The sequence below is a fragment of the Mesoplodon densirostris genome, chromosome 17 (assembly GCF_025265405.1).
Source record: "Mesoplodon densirostris isolate mMesDen1 chromosome 17, mMesDen1 primary haplotype, whole genome shotgun sequence".
In the NCBI taxonomy this organism is placed as follows: domain Eukaryota; kingdom Metazoa; phylum Chordata; class Mammalia; order Artiodactyla; family Ziphiidae; genus Mesoplodon; species Mesoplodon densirostris.
Window position 1 is genome coordinate 5,314,038 of NC_082677.1, and position 12,069 is coordinate 5,326,106.

Below are 12,069 nucleotides of genomic sequence, written 5' to 3' on the forward strand. Positions count from 1 at the left end.
GTTTTCCTTCACATGTCCCCACTCACCCTATACTTTAGTTACAACCCATTATTTTCCATTCTACTTTCTCAGCTCTGAACCTTTATTTATGTTACTCACCCAGCCTGGAGCACCCTGCTAACCCCCATCCCCCAGTGAGCAGCCAAAATCCACTCAGTCTTCACAGCTCAGCTCAAATAACACCGCTATGGAGCCACACCCAACTGCCCAACGAGTAAAAATTACTCATTACTTGTTTTTCTATAAAACTCTGCTTTCGGTTTATTTTACAGTGTCCTTAACTGTTTACAAGTCATCTGCTCTGTAGCCTGTGAGTCCCCTGGGGGCTTTCCAGCTCTCCTATTTGTCCTAATTCCCTGACAATGCTGAATTTCCATATGTGATTTAAAAAAAAATCATAACAGGAGGAGAAGACACATACCATCCACACAGGTCTCTGGAAAGACTACAGAATTGAAAACGGACTCCTCATAATGTAGAAAAAGTGGACGGACAATCCATTTAAAGACTCAGATTCATATTTAACTAACATTTATCACCTGCTAAGTGTTCCCCATGTGCTAAGTCTTTTCACATACATCACCTTATTTAGTCCTTACAAATCCACAAAGATTTGTTAATCCCATATTTCAGATAAGGAAACTGAGACCACCCCTCCCCCAAAGATTGAGTGACTTAATTAACTCATATCAGAAGCAAACAATGGAGCCAAGATTTGAACCGAGGTATTGGGAGTTCCAGGTTCCTTTGTTCACTTGGTCTAGGGGATGGCTCCTCTAACTACATCAGGTGGTACTGTTAAGGGTGAGAGTCAGCAAAGTAATTCCCAGTTCCCAAAGCTCAAAGGTCATCTAGCTTAGCAACCCATTTTACAGGTAAGAAAACTAAGGCCCAGTGCTGGTATTAAGCTCTCAGGACTCCAGGTCAATGCTCTTTCCACTCGATTGCATGATTGAGTTGTATGATTATTCCACACAAAACCTTCATGTTGAATTAGGTAAAGTCAGTGGCTTCTGGAGTCAGGGATTACGTTTTATTTATTTGTTTGGTCCTCAGCACTGGTCACTTAAAAGCATTTAATTTCTTAATCAATTGGCTAAAATCTTCAGGAAAAGTTTTTCTTTTTTTCTTTCCCCCTAAAAACACTTATCCGTAAGTATATCTAACCCCATACAACTTTTTTTTTTTTTTTTCAGGACAAGAGGAGCTTTACTTTTCTGAATGCTTTTCTTAATCTAATTATATTGATGAAGAATGGGTGGCCCTTTGTTTTGAGTTTAGGATTATGAGTTTGACCCCATACAACTTTTAAAGAGCAACCTAGACCAGTTGTGATGAGGAAGGCAACTTGGTACCTTTGGCACTTAGGAAATCAGCAATGAGTGTTCTGAGTTCCAGAGTTCTTTCCTTCCTAACGATACTTTATAAGATGCTGTGCTGCTACCTACCGCTTCTTCCGCATCTGCCAGCTGACATCCCAAAAATGAAGTCAGGTTAGGAAAGGATGGCCGTTTCCTAGAGTCAAAAGCCCAGCAGGATTGCATTATAAAGTATCTGTAAAGACAACCGAAGAAGAAGCAAGTTAGGAAATCTGAATGAAGCAAAATGGGTCACTTTCCACTTAACGAAGCACCATTTATTGCTGTGGAGATACTTGTTTGTGGCATGTTTGTCCTGAGGCAAGTACTAGCTTAGATTTTGAATTCATATGAGAAAGGACAAACTATATGATGCATTTTGACAAATACAGTGTGAACCAGAATTCAGGAGAAGGGTCCCTCAAGTAAAGGAATTGAAACCCAGAAAACATTCAGTTATGTTCAGAAATCCCTGAAACCAAAAGGAAGAGTTTTCTTTCCTTTCCTTTTCTTTTCCTTTCTTTGCTTTTCTTTTCTTTCCTTTTCTTAAGAGGAATCATGGGAACTTCACACTAAAGAGTTTTACTCTTTTTCTCATGGGTTTGCAACTAGACAGGCTGTACATTTCCGATTTCAGCCACTTTACGGTCTGACTTAAACTTACATTTCTTCCGTGGCATAAAATGGCTGATCCATTTTAAATCCACTCTGGATGAGTTTGTAGAAGTTAGCATCAGCTGGAATCCCGGGGTAAGGATTGACACCTGAGAAAAACAAGAGGGCATATAACCATCCACTCACCCTTCAGTTGTTTCTTATTCACTCAATTGGCAAACACGATGGATTGTGGCTCCCTGGGCCAGCACTGTGGTGCTGGGCAGGAGAAGCCACGTTCTGGCAGGCAGGACAGACCAACGGACACCAGCACGTAAAAATAAAGGGGCTCAGGCTGCCACAGAAGTAAGACTAGGCGGGCTCTGGGTCATGGCATTTCTTCCGCCCTTTGACTTAGGAGTGGGGGAGGAGTGCAGAGGGGGCGGAGTGCAGAAGCCCTGGGCTCACGGAACTGCAAGTCTTACCAAGCGAGAATATTTCCCAGAGTAATATTCCGTATGACCAGACATCGCTCTTAATTGTGTAGATTCCCTCAAACAAGCTTTCAGGAGCCATCCACTTCACAGGCAGACGGGCCTGTGTAAAATCCAAGCAGAGATCAGTGGTGAATTTTCCACGTACAAGCATTCCTTCTTTTCTCGTTAGCTAGGTGATCACTTTTATTCTCTCCCTAAGGCCACACTTAATGCTTCCTTGAGAAAATCATATTCCTCAAGTGGCCTTTTTTTCACTTTCAAATTAATATTGTAACATAGTAGCCTTAAACAAATTTTATTTCTTTAAAACCCAAGCTTGCACTTGGCATTGGTAAATTTCACAGTAGACACTCGCTTCCTGCTGAGTAGCCAGGCACTTCCCCAGGGGTAAGTGGAGTATTCTGTTAAGGCATTTCTTGGAAGAATTTTAGTGGAAATGCCACCCACAAGAATGTGATGGGGGGAGCATATGTCATCGCTTCCAGAAATGACACCCGGCGGTTTCTGTGGCTTTAGTAATTCTCAGTAGCATGAAAGGGGAGTTTTGAATTAGTACAGCCTCAGGTTAGAATCAAGACACAGGGACGGGGAGGTTCCTGGGGCTGAGCGTTCTGTAGTATTTTCTTTTTCAGGGATTGAGAGCCCTTAACGGTGCACATTTAATCTGCCAAGTAAAATCAAAGCTCAAGAAAGATACCCTGTTTTAAATCCTATTCAAAAGGATGAGCTGGGAGAATCAAGCAGGCTAGTCTGGTTAATTTGATTCATTAAAGGGATTAATCATGGTTCCAAATGGAATTCCCTTTCCTGCTTAAGAAACCACCAGCTAGTAGGGTAGAAACTTCATAGCCACTATTAGTTCATCCTATTTAAGACTGCAGCTACAATGAGGGAAGCATAGATCCAAAATCAGCTGTGTGTTTGATTCTACTGGGAACACAGTTTAATTTGATTTGCAACATGTATTGGACAACGGAGTTTGGTTGGTTTATTCCCATAAACGCTATGAGGTAAGTGAATACTCCTTCATGGGAAACACTGTAGCATCATGCTCGTGCATAGACGTGGGGCTCAGACCGTTCATGTTCTACCCCATGTGCTGTGTAATCATGAGCAAGTGACTTTTCTGTGCCTCAGTTTCCTCAACCACAAACGGGTACTTTGAGGACCAAATGAGTCAACACACGTAAAGCACTTAGAAAAGCACTTAGCACATGGTAAGCACAATACCAGCATTTGTTATTATTATTACTTCACAAGTAGGGGCAATACAGCAGAGAGAAATCACAAAAATGAACAGCCAAAAAGAACAACAGGGGCTTAAATCCAGGCATTGTAATTCTTAAAAACCATACTCTTTCAACTACACACAATTTTATCATCTGGTATTTTTAGTAGTTCTCTTATAAGTGACACATGTGTCCTTAGGTTTTTTTAACAAGTAGATTCAGTGATGTTTTAGGTCTCCCTGTGTAACAGTAAGAGGATGACAAATATTCATTAACTAACATTTGATTTAAATACTGTCCCTTTTTAAAATGTATATTTAATATTTAATTTACTTGTATTTTTAAAATGCTGTCTTGTAACGATTACCTATTCCCATAATTGAAAGCATAACTCAATAGTCACTTTATAGATTAAGGAACTGAAATAAGTTTTAAGTAATGAGATTTTTTTTTTAAAGTGTGGATTGCACTCAAAGGCCCCTAATTGATAGGTGCGATGCTATTTTGCTCAACTTTTATTACAGATGGAATATTTTCGTGAAGCTGCAGAAAAAGCTTTGAAGCCTAAGAGAGCAAACTGCTGGGAGGAAGTTTTCTGAGGTTAACATAAATCACAAATGCACTACAGTGAGCGCAGATGTTTAGAGCAGTGATGACAAAAACACAAAATAACAGGATAAAACTACACAAGAAGCAGCAGTCTCACGTTGCCTCTGACCACGTAGTTGGAATCACTCATAATGTCCCGAGCCAGTCCAAAATCACCGATCTTCACCACTTTCCCGTGGGTCACAAGGACATTCCTGGCGGCCAGGTCTCTGTGAACACACTAGAAGGAACAAACTGGGAGTGTTATTTACCATGATGTAGATTATCACAGAGTATAATCTTTCTTCTCATTTCAAGTTCAGTAGGAGTTACAGATGACAAAACTGTAGTTCCTCGAGGTGTCTTATCTTTACTGGGCCCTGAGCAATCATCACGATGTGTAACTAAGTGCGTGAACAATTCTTCAGCCGTTGGTGCTGCTTAGGGAACATTCCCAGAGGCCAAAGGGGCCGGGTTCTGAGAAAGCAGGTCAACCCTAGCAAGGTGCATATCTTGCTATAAATAAGAGACACAGCAGCAGGGCCTCTCAAGGGGTTTTCAGAGCACTCTTCTGTGGGGTGGAGACAATGTCTTTTCTGATGGGAAAATACCTTTGGCAATATACTGGCATAATATTAAAAAAAGAGGGAAAATACTAGAAGTTTGGGAAGGTTGACTAAGGTGGAATTAGAAACAGTTCCTGAATTGAGAGATGACGTGACTTTAATTCGAGTGGTTTGGCAAGAAAATTAACTCCACAGAGGAAGATTTTAAAAGGAACAGGGACTTCCCTGGTGGCTCAGTGGTTAAGAATCTGCCTGACAATGCAGGGGACACGGGTTCAAGCCCTGGTCCAGGAAGATCCCACATGCCGTGGAACAACTAAGCCTGTGCGCCACAACTACTGAGCCTGCGCTCTAGAGCCTGAAAGCCACAATTGCTGAGTCCGTGGGCCACAACTACTGAAGCCCGTGCGCCCTAGAGCCCGTGCTCCATAATGAGAAGCCACCGCAATGAGAAGCCCGCGCACCACAACGAAGAGTAGCCCCCACTTAACGCAATTAGAGAACGGGGACGGCCTAAAGGGAAAATGGGAGAGTTGCAAGAAACCAGATAAACTTCAAAACATTCTTATTATCACAAGCCCAGGGGGAGAAAAGGCAGTGCCCCTTGACCTCCAATCGTGAGTAGTTTGAGAATTTACTTAACTACAGGCAGCAACCGGGCTGGACCGTCTAGGCAGATGCTTTCAATGTCTGTAAAGAAACTGGCGACAGTGCTACTGTAGACGCAGAGGTGAGAGAGGAGACATACTCCAACAGCCGGCAGGAAACACGAGGAGAGGAAAGTGTCCGGGGACTGGGGTGGGGAAGGATTCTGAGACAGTGATTCTTTTCAGTGTTGAGCAAGTACGAGGACGCCCGACTGTGGAAAAGAAAAGTAAAGATGGCGGCTCTTTCCCTTCCGTCCCAGGTGCTTCGGGATCTGTGGGCCCCGGTGCAGACGTGGCCAAGTCCAAGAACCACAGCACGCACAGCCAGTCCCCAGAATGGCACGGAAATGGCATCAAGAAACCCTGATCACAACTATCTCTTAAGGGGGTGGACCCTGAGTTCCCGAGGAACATGCCCTCTGCCAAGAAGCACAACAAGAAGGGCCTGAAGAAGATTCAGGGCAGCAACGCCAGGGCCACGTGTGCACTGCTGAAGCTGTCAAGGCTCTCGTAAAGCCCAAGGAGGCCAAACCCAAGGTCCCAAAGGCAGCAGCCACAAGCTCAGTCAGCTTGCCTATATTGCCCACCCCAAGCTCAAGAAACGTTCCCGCATCGCCAAGGGTCTCAGGTTCTGCTGGCCAAAGTCCCAGGCCAAGGCTCAAACCAAGGCCAAGGCTGCAGCTGCGGCTCCGGCTCCAGCTCCAGCTCCGGCTCCGGCTCCGGCTCCGGCTCAGGCTCCCAAAGATACCTAGGCCCTCACAAAGGCTCCGGAATAGAAGCCTTTATCTGCCAATGTGGGAACAGAAGGACTGGTGTGACCCCTGGGCTGCTGTCTGCATGGGGCTGGTGTCCTCCTGTGCTATTGGTACAAATAAACCTGAGGCAGGATCTGTCAGTAAAAAGGAAGAAAGGGAGGGAGGGAAGGAGGGAAAGAAAGAAAGAAAGAAAGAAAAGAGAGAGAGAGAAAGGAAGAAAGAAGAGAGGGAGGGAGGGAGGAAGGAAGGAAGAAAGAAAGGGAGAGAGAAATGAAAGACAGCAACACGTACTTTCAATATCCATGAGTGTAAAAAAAACTTGGGATTCTAACTGGGGTTGTGAGAAATACACAGATTAATCTGGTGAGAACTGACTTCTCTTTTAAACGGTGAATCTCTCCCATATGAACAAAACAGAACTCATTTATTCAGCTCTTCCTTTGTGCCCTTTAATCAAGTTTCACAGGTTTCTTCATGAAAGAAACAGATCTTAGGTGTTTCTTGTTTATCTTAACCTGTTTCATGGTTTGGTTGCTCTCCTGAATAGAATTTTTTTCTTGTTCTTCAAAGCTATTGATCTATTTCACATTAATCTTTTCTTAAAACTGGGATATAATTGATGTAATACGTTATATTGGAGACTGTACTTTTTTAAAGAAAAAGAAAAATACAGCTGAAATTACTCTTTCCAAATTCAGGGAGAAAGAGGAGAGAGGAGGCCAAGAGAGGGCAGTGGAGGAGGGAGAGGAAGAGGCTAGGAGCCCAAAGGGAAAAGGAGAGGAAAACGTTGGGGAAATAAAGAGAAGTAGAGGAAGGGAAGAAAACGAGGACAGGAAGTAGCCAGACGAATGGCGGAAATCGGTTCACAGGCAGCAGACGTCTGAAATGTCAGAGAAGAGCAGGACTGAAAGAATATTATAGAAAGAATGCAAAACCGGGGTAGAGTCCACGGTGGGAGGGGGCCCTGAGGTCTTCACATCACAGCCCCAGTGGACCTGGGATTAGCAGACCCACAGGCTGCTGCCAGCCCACAGCAAACTCTCAAAGAGACACCGGTGCCTTGCGCGGCTGGCTTGGCCTGAAGGGCACCCGGGATTTGAGCCTCCGCTCACCCCCTGGGTCAAAGGTAGGACACAGTCTAAACAACCTGAAGTGACTGCCCGACAGGGCTACACCTGGTTTTGAGGAGGGATTCCTGAGGACTTCGGGAAGCTTCAGGGACTTTGGACCGTCTGGGAGGGCTGTGATAACCATCGTTTTATAAGGGATCCCTGACCTTTATACTATAATTAGCCAAGAGCCCATGTAACATCCTAGGTGACTCCAACTGTGAACGGGAGGGAAAGGAGCTGCAAGTTAAAATAAACAAGAAAAAAAGAAAACCCCACATCTCTTCTTCAAAATTATCTTCTTGTTGTTGGTATTGTGAGTTTCGTTTTTTAAAAGGAGCTTACCGACTTAAATTCCAGAAATTCCATTCCTTTGGCCACTTGATATGCAAAGCAAAGAAGATCTTCAAAGGTAAGTACATTCAAGTCCTCTTCTTCCTCCAGCCTCTTTTGGTTTTCGTATTCAATTTCATCTGTAAAATACAACTGGTCCTCATTTTTGCCAAAATACAAAGAAGTTGCCTTATGGAAGGGGGAGGGGCAAGATAGGGGAAGGGGACTTCGAGGTACAAACTAGTATGTATAAAGTAAGCTACAAGGATATATTGCACAACACAGGGAATATAGCTGATATTCTATAATGACTATAAATGGAGTACAACCTTTAAAATTGTGAATCACCATATAGTACACCTGTAACTTATATAATATTGTACATCGGCTATACTTCAATTAAAAAAAAGAAAAGAAGTTGTCTTATAAATCTCTGTAAGCACCTCATGTACAAATGGAACTACGACATCATCTTCCTGGTGGCACCAGGGCTAACCTATTTATGCAGAGAACTGTTCAGCCCAGGAAGTGTCACCTAAAGGTTCTCTTTGGTTAGAGGAGTGAATTCTCCAGCTCTCTGGGATGAGTCAGGGGTTTCTTTTGCACTAGGTAGTTTTGTCACACTGGGAAAAGAATTACCAATTATCTACTACATTTTATGAACTGTTTGTGCACTTAATGTTCTTTTTTTTTTAAAGGGGAATGAAACTCCTCATTGTGTGTGTGACACCACTAAAGTTTTTTTTTTATAATAAATTTATTTATTTATGGCTGCATTGGGTCTTCGTTGCTGTGCACGGGCTTTCTCTAGTTGCAGCAAGCAGGGGCTACTCTTCATTGCGGTGCGCGGGCTTCTCATTGCGGTGGTTTCTCTTATTGCGGAGCATGGGATCTAGGCGCTCGGGCTTCAGTAGTTGTGGCGCAGGGGCTTATGGCGCAGGGGCTTCATTGCTCCGCGGCATGTGGGATCTTCCCGGACCAGGGCTCGAACCCGTGTCCCCTGCATTGGCAGGCAGATTCTTAACCACTGCGCCACCAGGCAAGTCCTTAATGTTCTTCTAGTTAATTTTTTTTTTTTTTTTTTGGCCGCACTGTGTGGCTTGTGGGATCTTAGTTCCCCAACCAGGAATTGAACACATGCCCCCTGCAGTGGAAGCGCAGAGTCTGAACAACTGAACTGCCAGGAAAGTCCCAATTTATGACTTTTAAAAAGAATAACCTGATCAAATAAAATAGCTCTCAGTGTTTATTAGTAGAAACATCGACATAAAATTCACACTACTAGGGCTTCCCTGGTGGCGCAGTGGTTGAGAGTCTGCCTGCCAATTCAGGGGACACAGGTTCGAGCCCTGGTCTGGGAAGATCCCACATGCCACGGAGCAACTAGCCCCGTGAGCCACAATTACTGAGCCTGCGCGTCTGGAGCCTGTGCTCCTCAACAAGAGAGGCCGCGATAGTGAGAGGCCCGCGCACCGTGATGAAGAGTGGCCCCCGCTTGCCACAACTAGAGAAAGCCCTCGCACAGAAACAAAGAGCCAACACAGCCATAAACAAACAAACAAATAAATAAATAAAATTTTTAAAAAATTTAAGGCAAAATTCCTTAAAAAAATTCACACTACTAAACTGGTGGCTTTTCACTACCTTTAAAGTAAATATGCATTGGGACTTCCCTGGTGGTGCAGTGGTTAAGAATCCGCCTGCCAATGCAGGGGACACCGTTTGATCCCTGGTCTGGGAAGATCCCACATGCTGCGGAGCAACTAAGCCCGTGCGCCACCAACTACTGAGCCTGCGCTCTAGAGCCCACGAGCCACAACTACTGAAGCCCACGTGCCTAGAGCCCGTGTTCCGCAACAAGAGAAGCCACTGCAGTGAGAAGCCCGTGCACTGCAATGAAGAGTAGCCCCCGCTCTCCACAACTAGAAAGTCCAGTCATAGCAACAAAGACCCAATGCAGCCATAAATAAATTTATTTTTTAAAAATTCTATAAAGCAAATATGCATTAATAAAGCCTATAGATGACATTAGCAAAGATAAACATGCTTTTGCATTTACACACTTTTTAAAAATAGCTAACACAGAACTCTTGTATCCATTTCTATTTGGAAGTGCTACTATTTCGAATAAAATATTACCTTCGGATTGAAATGAATTCCCATTGAACCCTGAGACAGGATCTGAGTCCGGGTGTATTTGGACTTCTCTTGAACCAGGCATACTATTAAAAAAAAAGTTATTTCATTATTTACGTTCTTCTTCTGAGTAGACATTTTATTAGAAAAACTACAATTCATCAAATAAATGAATTCCAATTATAAATGGGCTTTTAAATTAACAGCATGGCATCAACTAGTCCTTTTAGTGTGTGTGGACATTAAACACATCTGTGTAACTGAGCCTGTCTGTCGAACAAGGATAAGAGTGATCCCTGTTACCTGTATGGAATCTTACGGTTCAAAGAGGACCTCACTCAGTCCTTCCCACAACCCTACAAGCTGGGTGTCAAAGTCACATTTTATAAAAGAAAAGCTAGGCTGGGTGAGATAAATATGATTTGCTGAAATCACGACGCTAACAAAGAGTGTGACTTTCCCTATAAAAGTCCATGTATTATAGATCTTCTATAGAGACTTTTAGTGTTTCATCATCCTTTTTTTTTCCAAGTTGGCCTTTGTAAAGCTCATTCCCTTTTCCTGTGAAATTAATAAACAGTAATAAGGAAGATCTCTTTTACTGTGTATAATATAGAACTCTTCACTGAGGAATTTTGTATACATTATATACAGACAATGATTCAGTTTATTCCAGCATAATAGTTGACCCCAATTACAATGTCCACATCTTTAGAAAATAGCTTAATGCTTTCAGACCACAAATATTCCAAAAGTAATTGCTTCAGTGTGTTTAATACCCAGTGACTGGAATGAATCAAAGGCACTGAGTGACCAGCATTGTTGTCACTAACCACAGAGTCCTGGTCACACACAGATTCTCTGTTCTAGAATTCGGATGACATTATAGAATCCTCTCAGTTTGGGAATATGAACTGAGAAACGAGTGTAAAAGGGAAGTTTGGTGTGAAATGATTAAGGGCAGCTGCACAAAGACATGCATGGGGTTTCCATGGGGTCCCTGGTGTTAAGATGCTGGTCTCTGTCTCAGTATTAAAAGGCCAGAGGTGTGAGCTGAAACTTACATGCTCAGAACACAAGGAATCTCAAACGGATCCTCCAAAAGTCCCCCAGTAAAGCTAACAGTCTCTGACAAATCCACGCTTAGAAAAAGGGAGAGCTTTCATGTAGGAGGGAACTAGGGGATGCACTGTGGCTTGAGGACTCATTCTATCAGAGTGCCTGTGAATTCATTCAGAGAAGGGTGTCATCGAGCTATGATGTTCAGGTAATTAGCAGGAAATTTCCAAAGATGAGGACGAGCATCCCACCAAAGCTACAGCCCTCTTGGGACTGAGAGTCACTCAGGATCCCACAGATGGCAGAACATACAAGGCAGAGCATAGAGACAAATGTTACCACTACTTAATTTTGTCCCCATCATTACGTCAATCAATCCATCCTAATTTTTAAAAATCCGATTTATGCATTTAGAGCTCTTTTGTGCAATACTCCCAGGACCTGCACTACTTTCTATGAATATATCAAGGGCTTTGGGAAAGGGGTTCATTCTTTCTATCAATACCCATGTGTCAGCCAGGAGGCCTGACATATTGAATAATGCACCTTTCCTAAAACTGAGTATATGTCTAGGATGTGATTAGGCGCCTGTGGACAGAATTGGTTCAGCTGCAGTACCTGTGCTGTAGGAAAGGGAAAGCCTCGTGGTTCAAATCAACAGGGAAACTATAACAAAGATAAGAGACCTTTCTAGGTTTTAGAACCCACAGACCACACAAAATGCTGGAGGATGGCCTTTAGAAACTGGCCAGTGGGGTGTGTTTAACCATCATACGTTGTCTGTTCTGTAATGTATGATTATGAAACTGTGACCCAGTCTCTTACCTGGAATTAGGGGGTGATTGGAAAGTGGGATAAAAGCTGAAATTATGTTCCTTGAAAATCTCCGTCCACGTCCTGTGAAATTTTTCTCTTTTACTTCTTAGATAGTTGAGAAGGTCTCCATAGCAACAATATTCAAAGATCAAGTAAATTGGTCCTGAAATAGTGACAGTTTTAATGCTAGGTATACAGACACCAAATAATTTTTTTCAGACATCTGTGTGGCAGAAACCATACTCTACAAGAACTCCCTTCTCCCCTAACTTGGGGAGAGTACAGATCTCTCTAAACCTACCTCCTCTTGGACTTTAAATTCAATTTCAGATTTTTGCTCAAACTCCTTGGAAGGCTGTCTCTTGTTGCCTTCCACTTTGGC

General features: G+C 43.1%; 1 protein-coding gene and 1 pseudogene across 1 annotated transcript in view; one reads left to right on the forward strand and one right to left on the reverse strand.

Moving 5' to 3' along the window:
• Positions 1-12,069, reverse strand: part of FLT3 (fms related receptor tyrosine kinase 3) — a 108,762-nt gene that overhangs the window by 4,550 nt on the left and 92,143 nt on the right. The window contains exons 18-24 of the mRNA XM_060080300.1: positions 11,697-11,850; positions 9,816-9,898; positions 7,689-7,816; positions 4,385-4,507; positions 2,438-2,549; positions 2,023-2,122; positions 1,449-1,554 (exon numbers count right to left, since the gene is read on the reverse strand). Coding sequence (XP_059936283.1) covers positions 1,449-1,554; positions 2,023-2,122; positions 2,438-2,549; positions 4,385-4,507; positions 7,689-7,816; positions 9,816-9,898; positions 11,697-11,850 — 806 coding nt within the window. The remainder of the gene's footprint in view (positions 1-1,448; positions 1,555-2,022; positions 2,123-2,437; positions 2,550-4,384; positions 4,508-7,688; positions 7,817-9,815; positions 9,899-11,696; positions 11,851-12,069) is intronic.
• LOC132477766 (large ribosomal subunit protein eL29-like) lies at positions 4,663-6,255 on the forward strand (annotated as a pseudogene).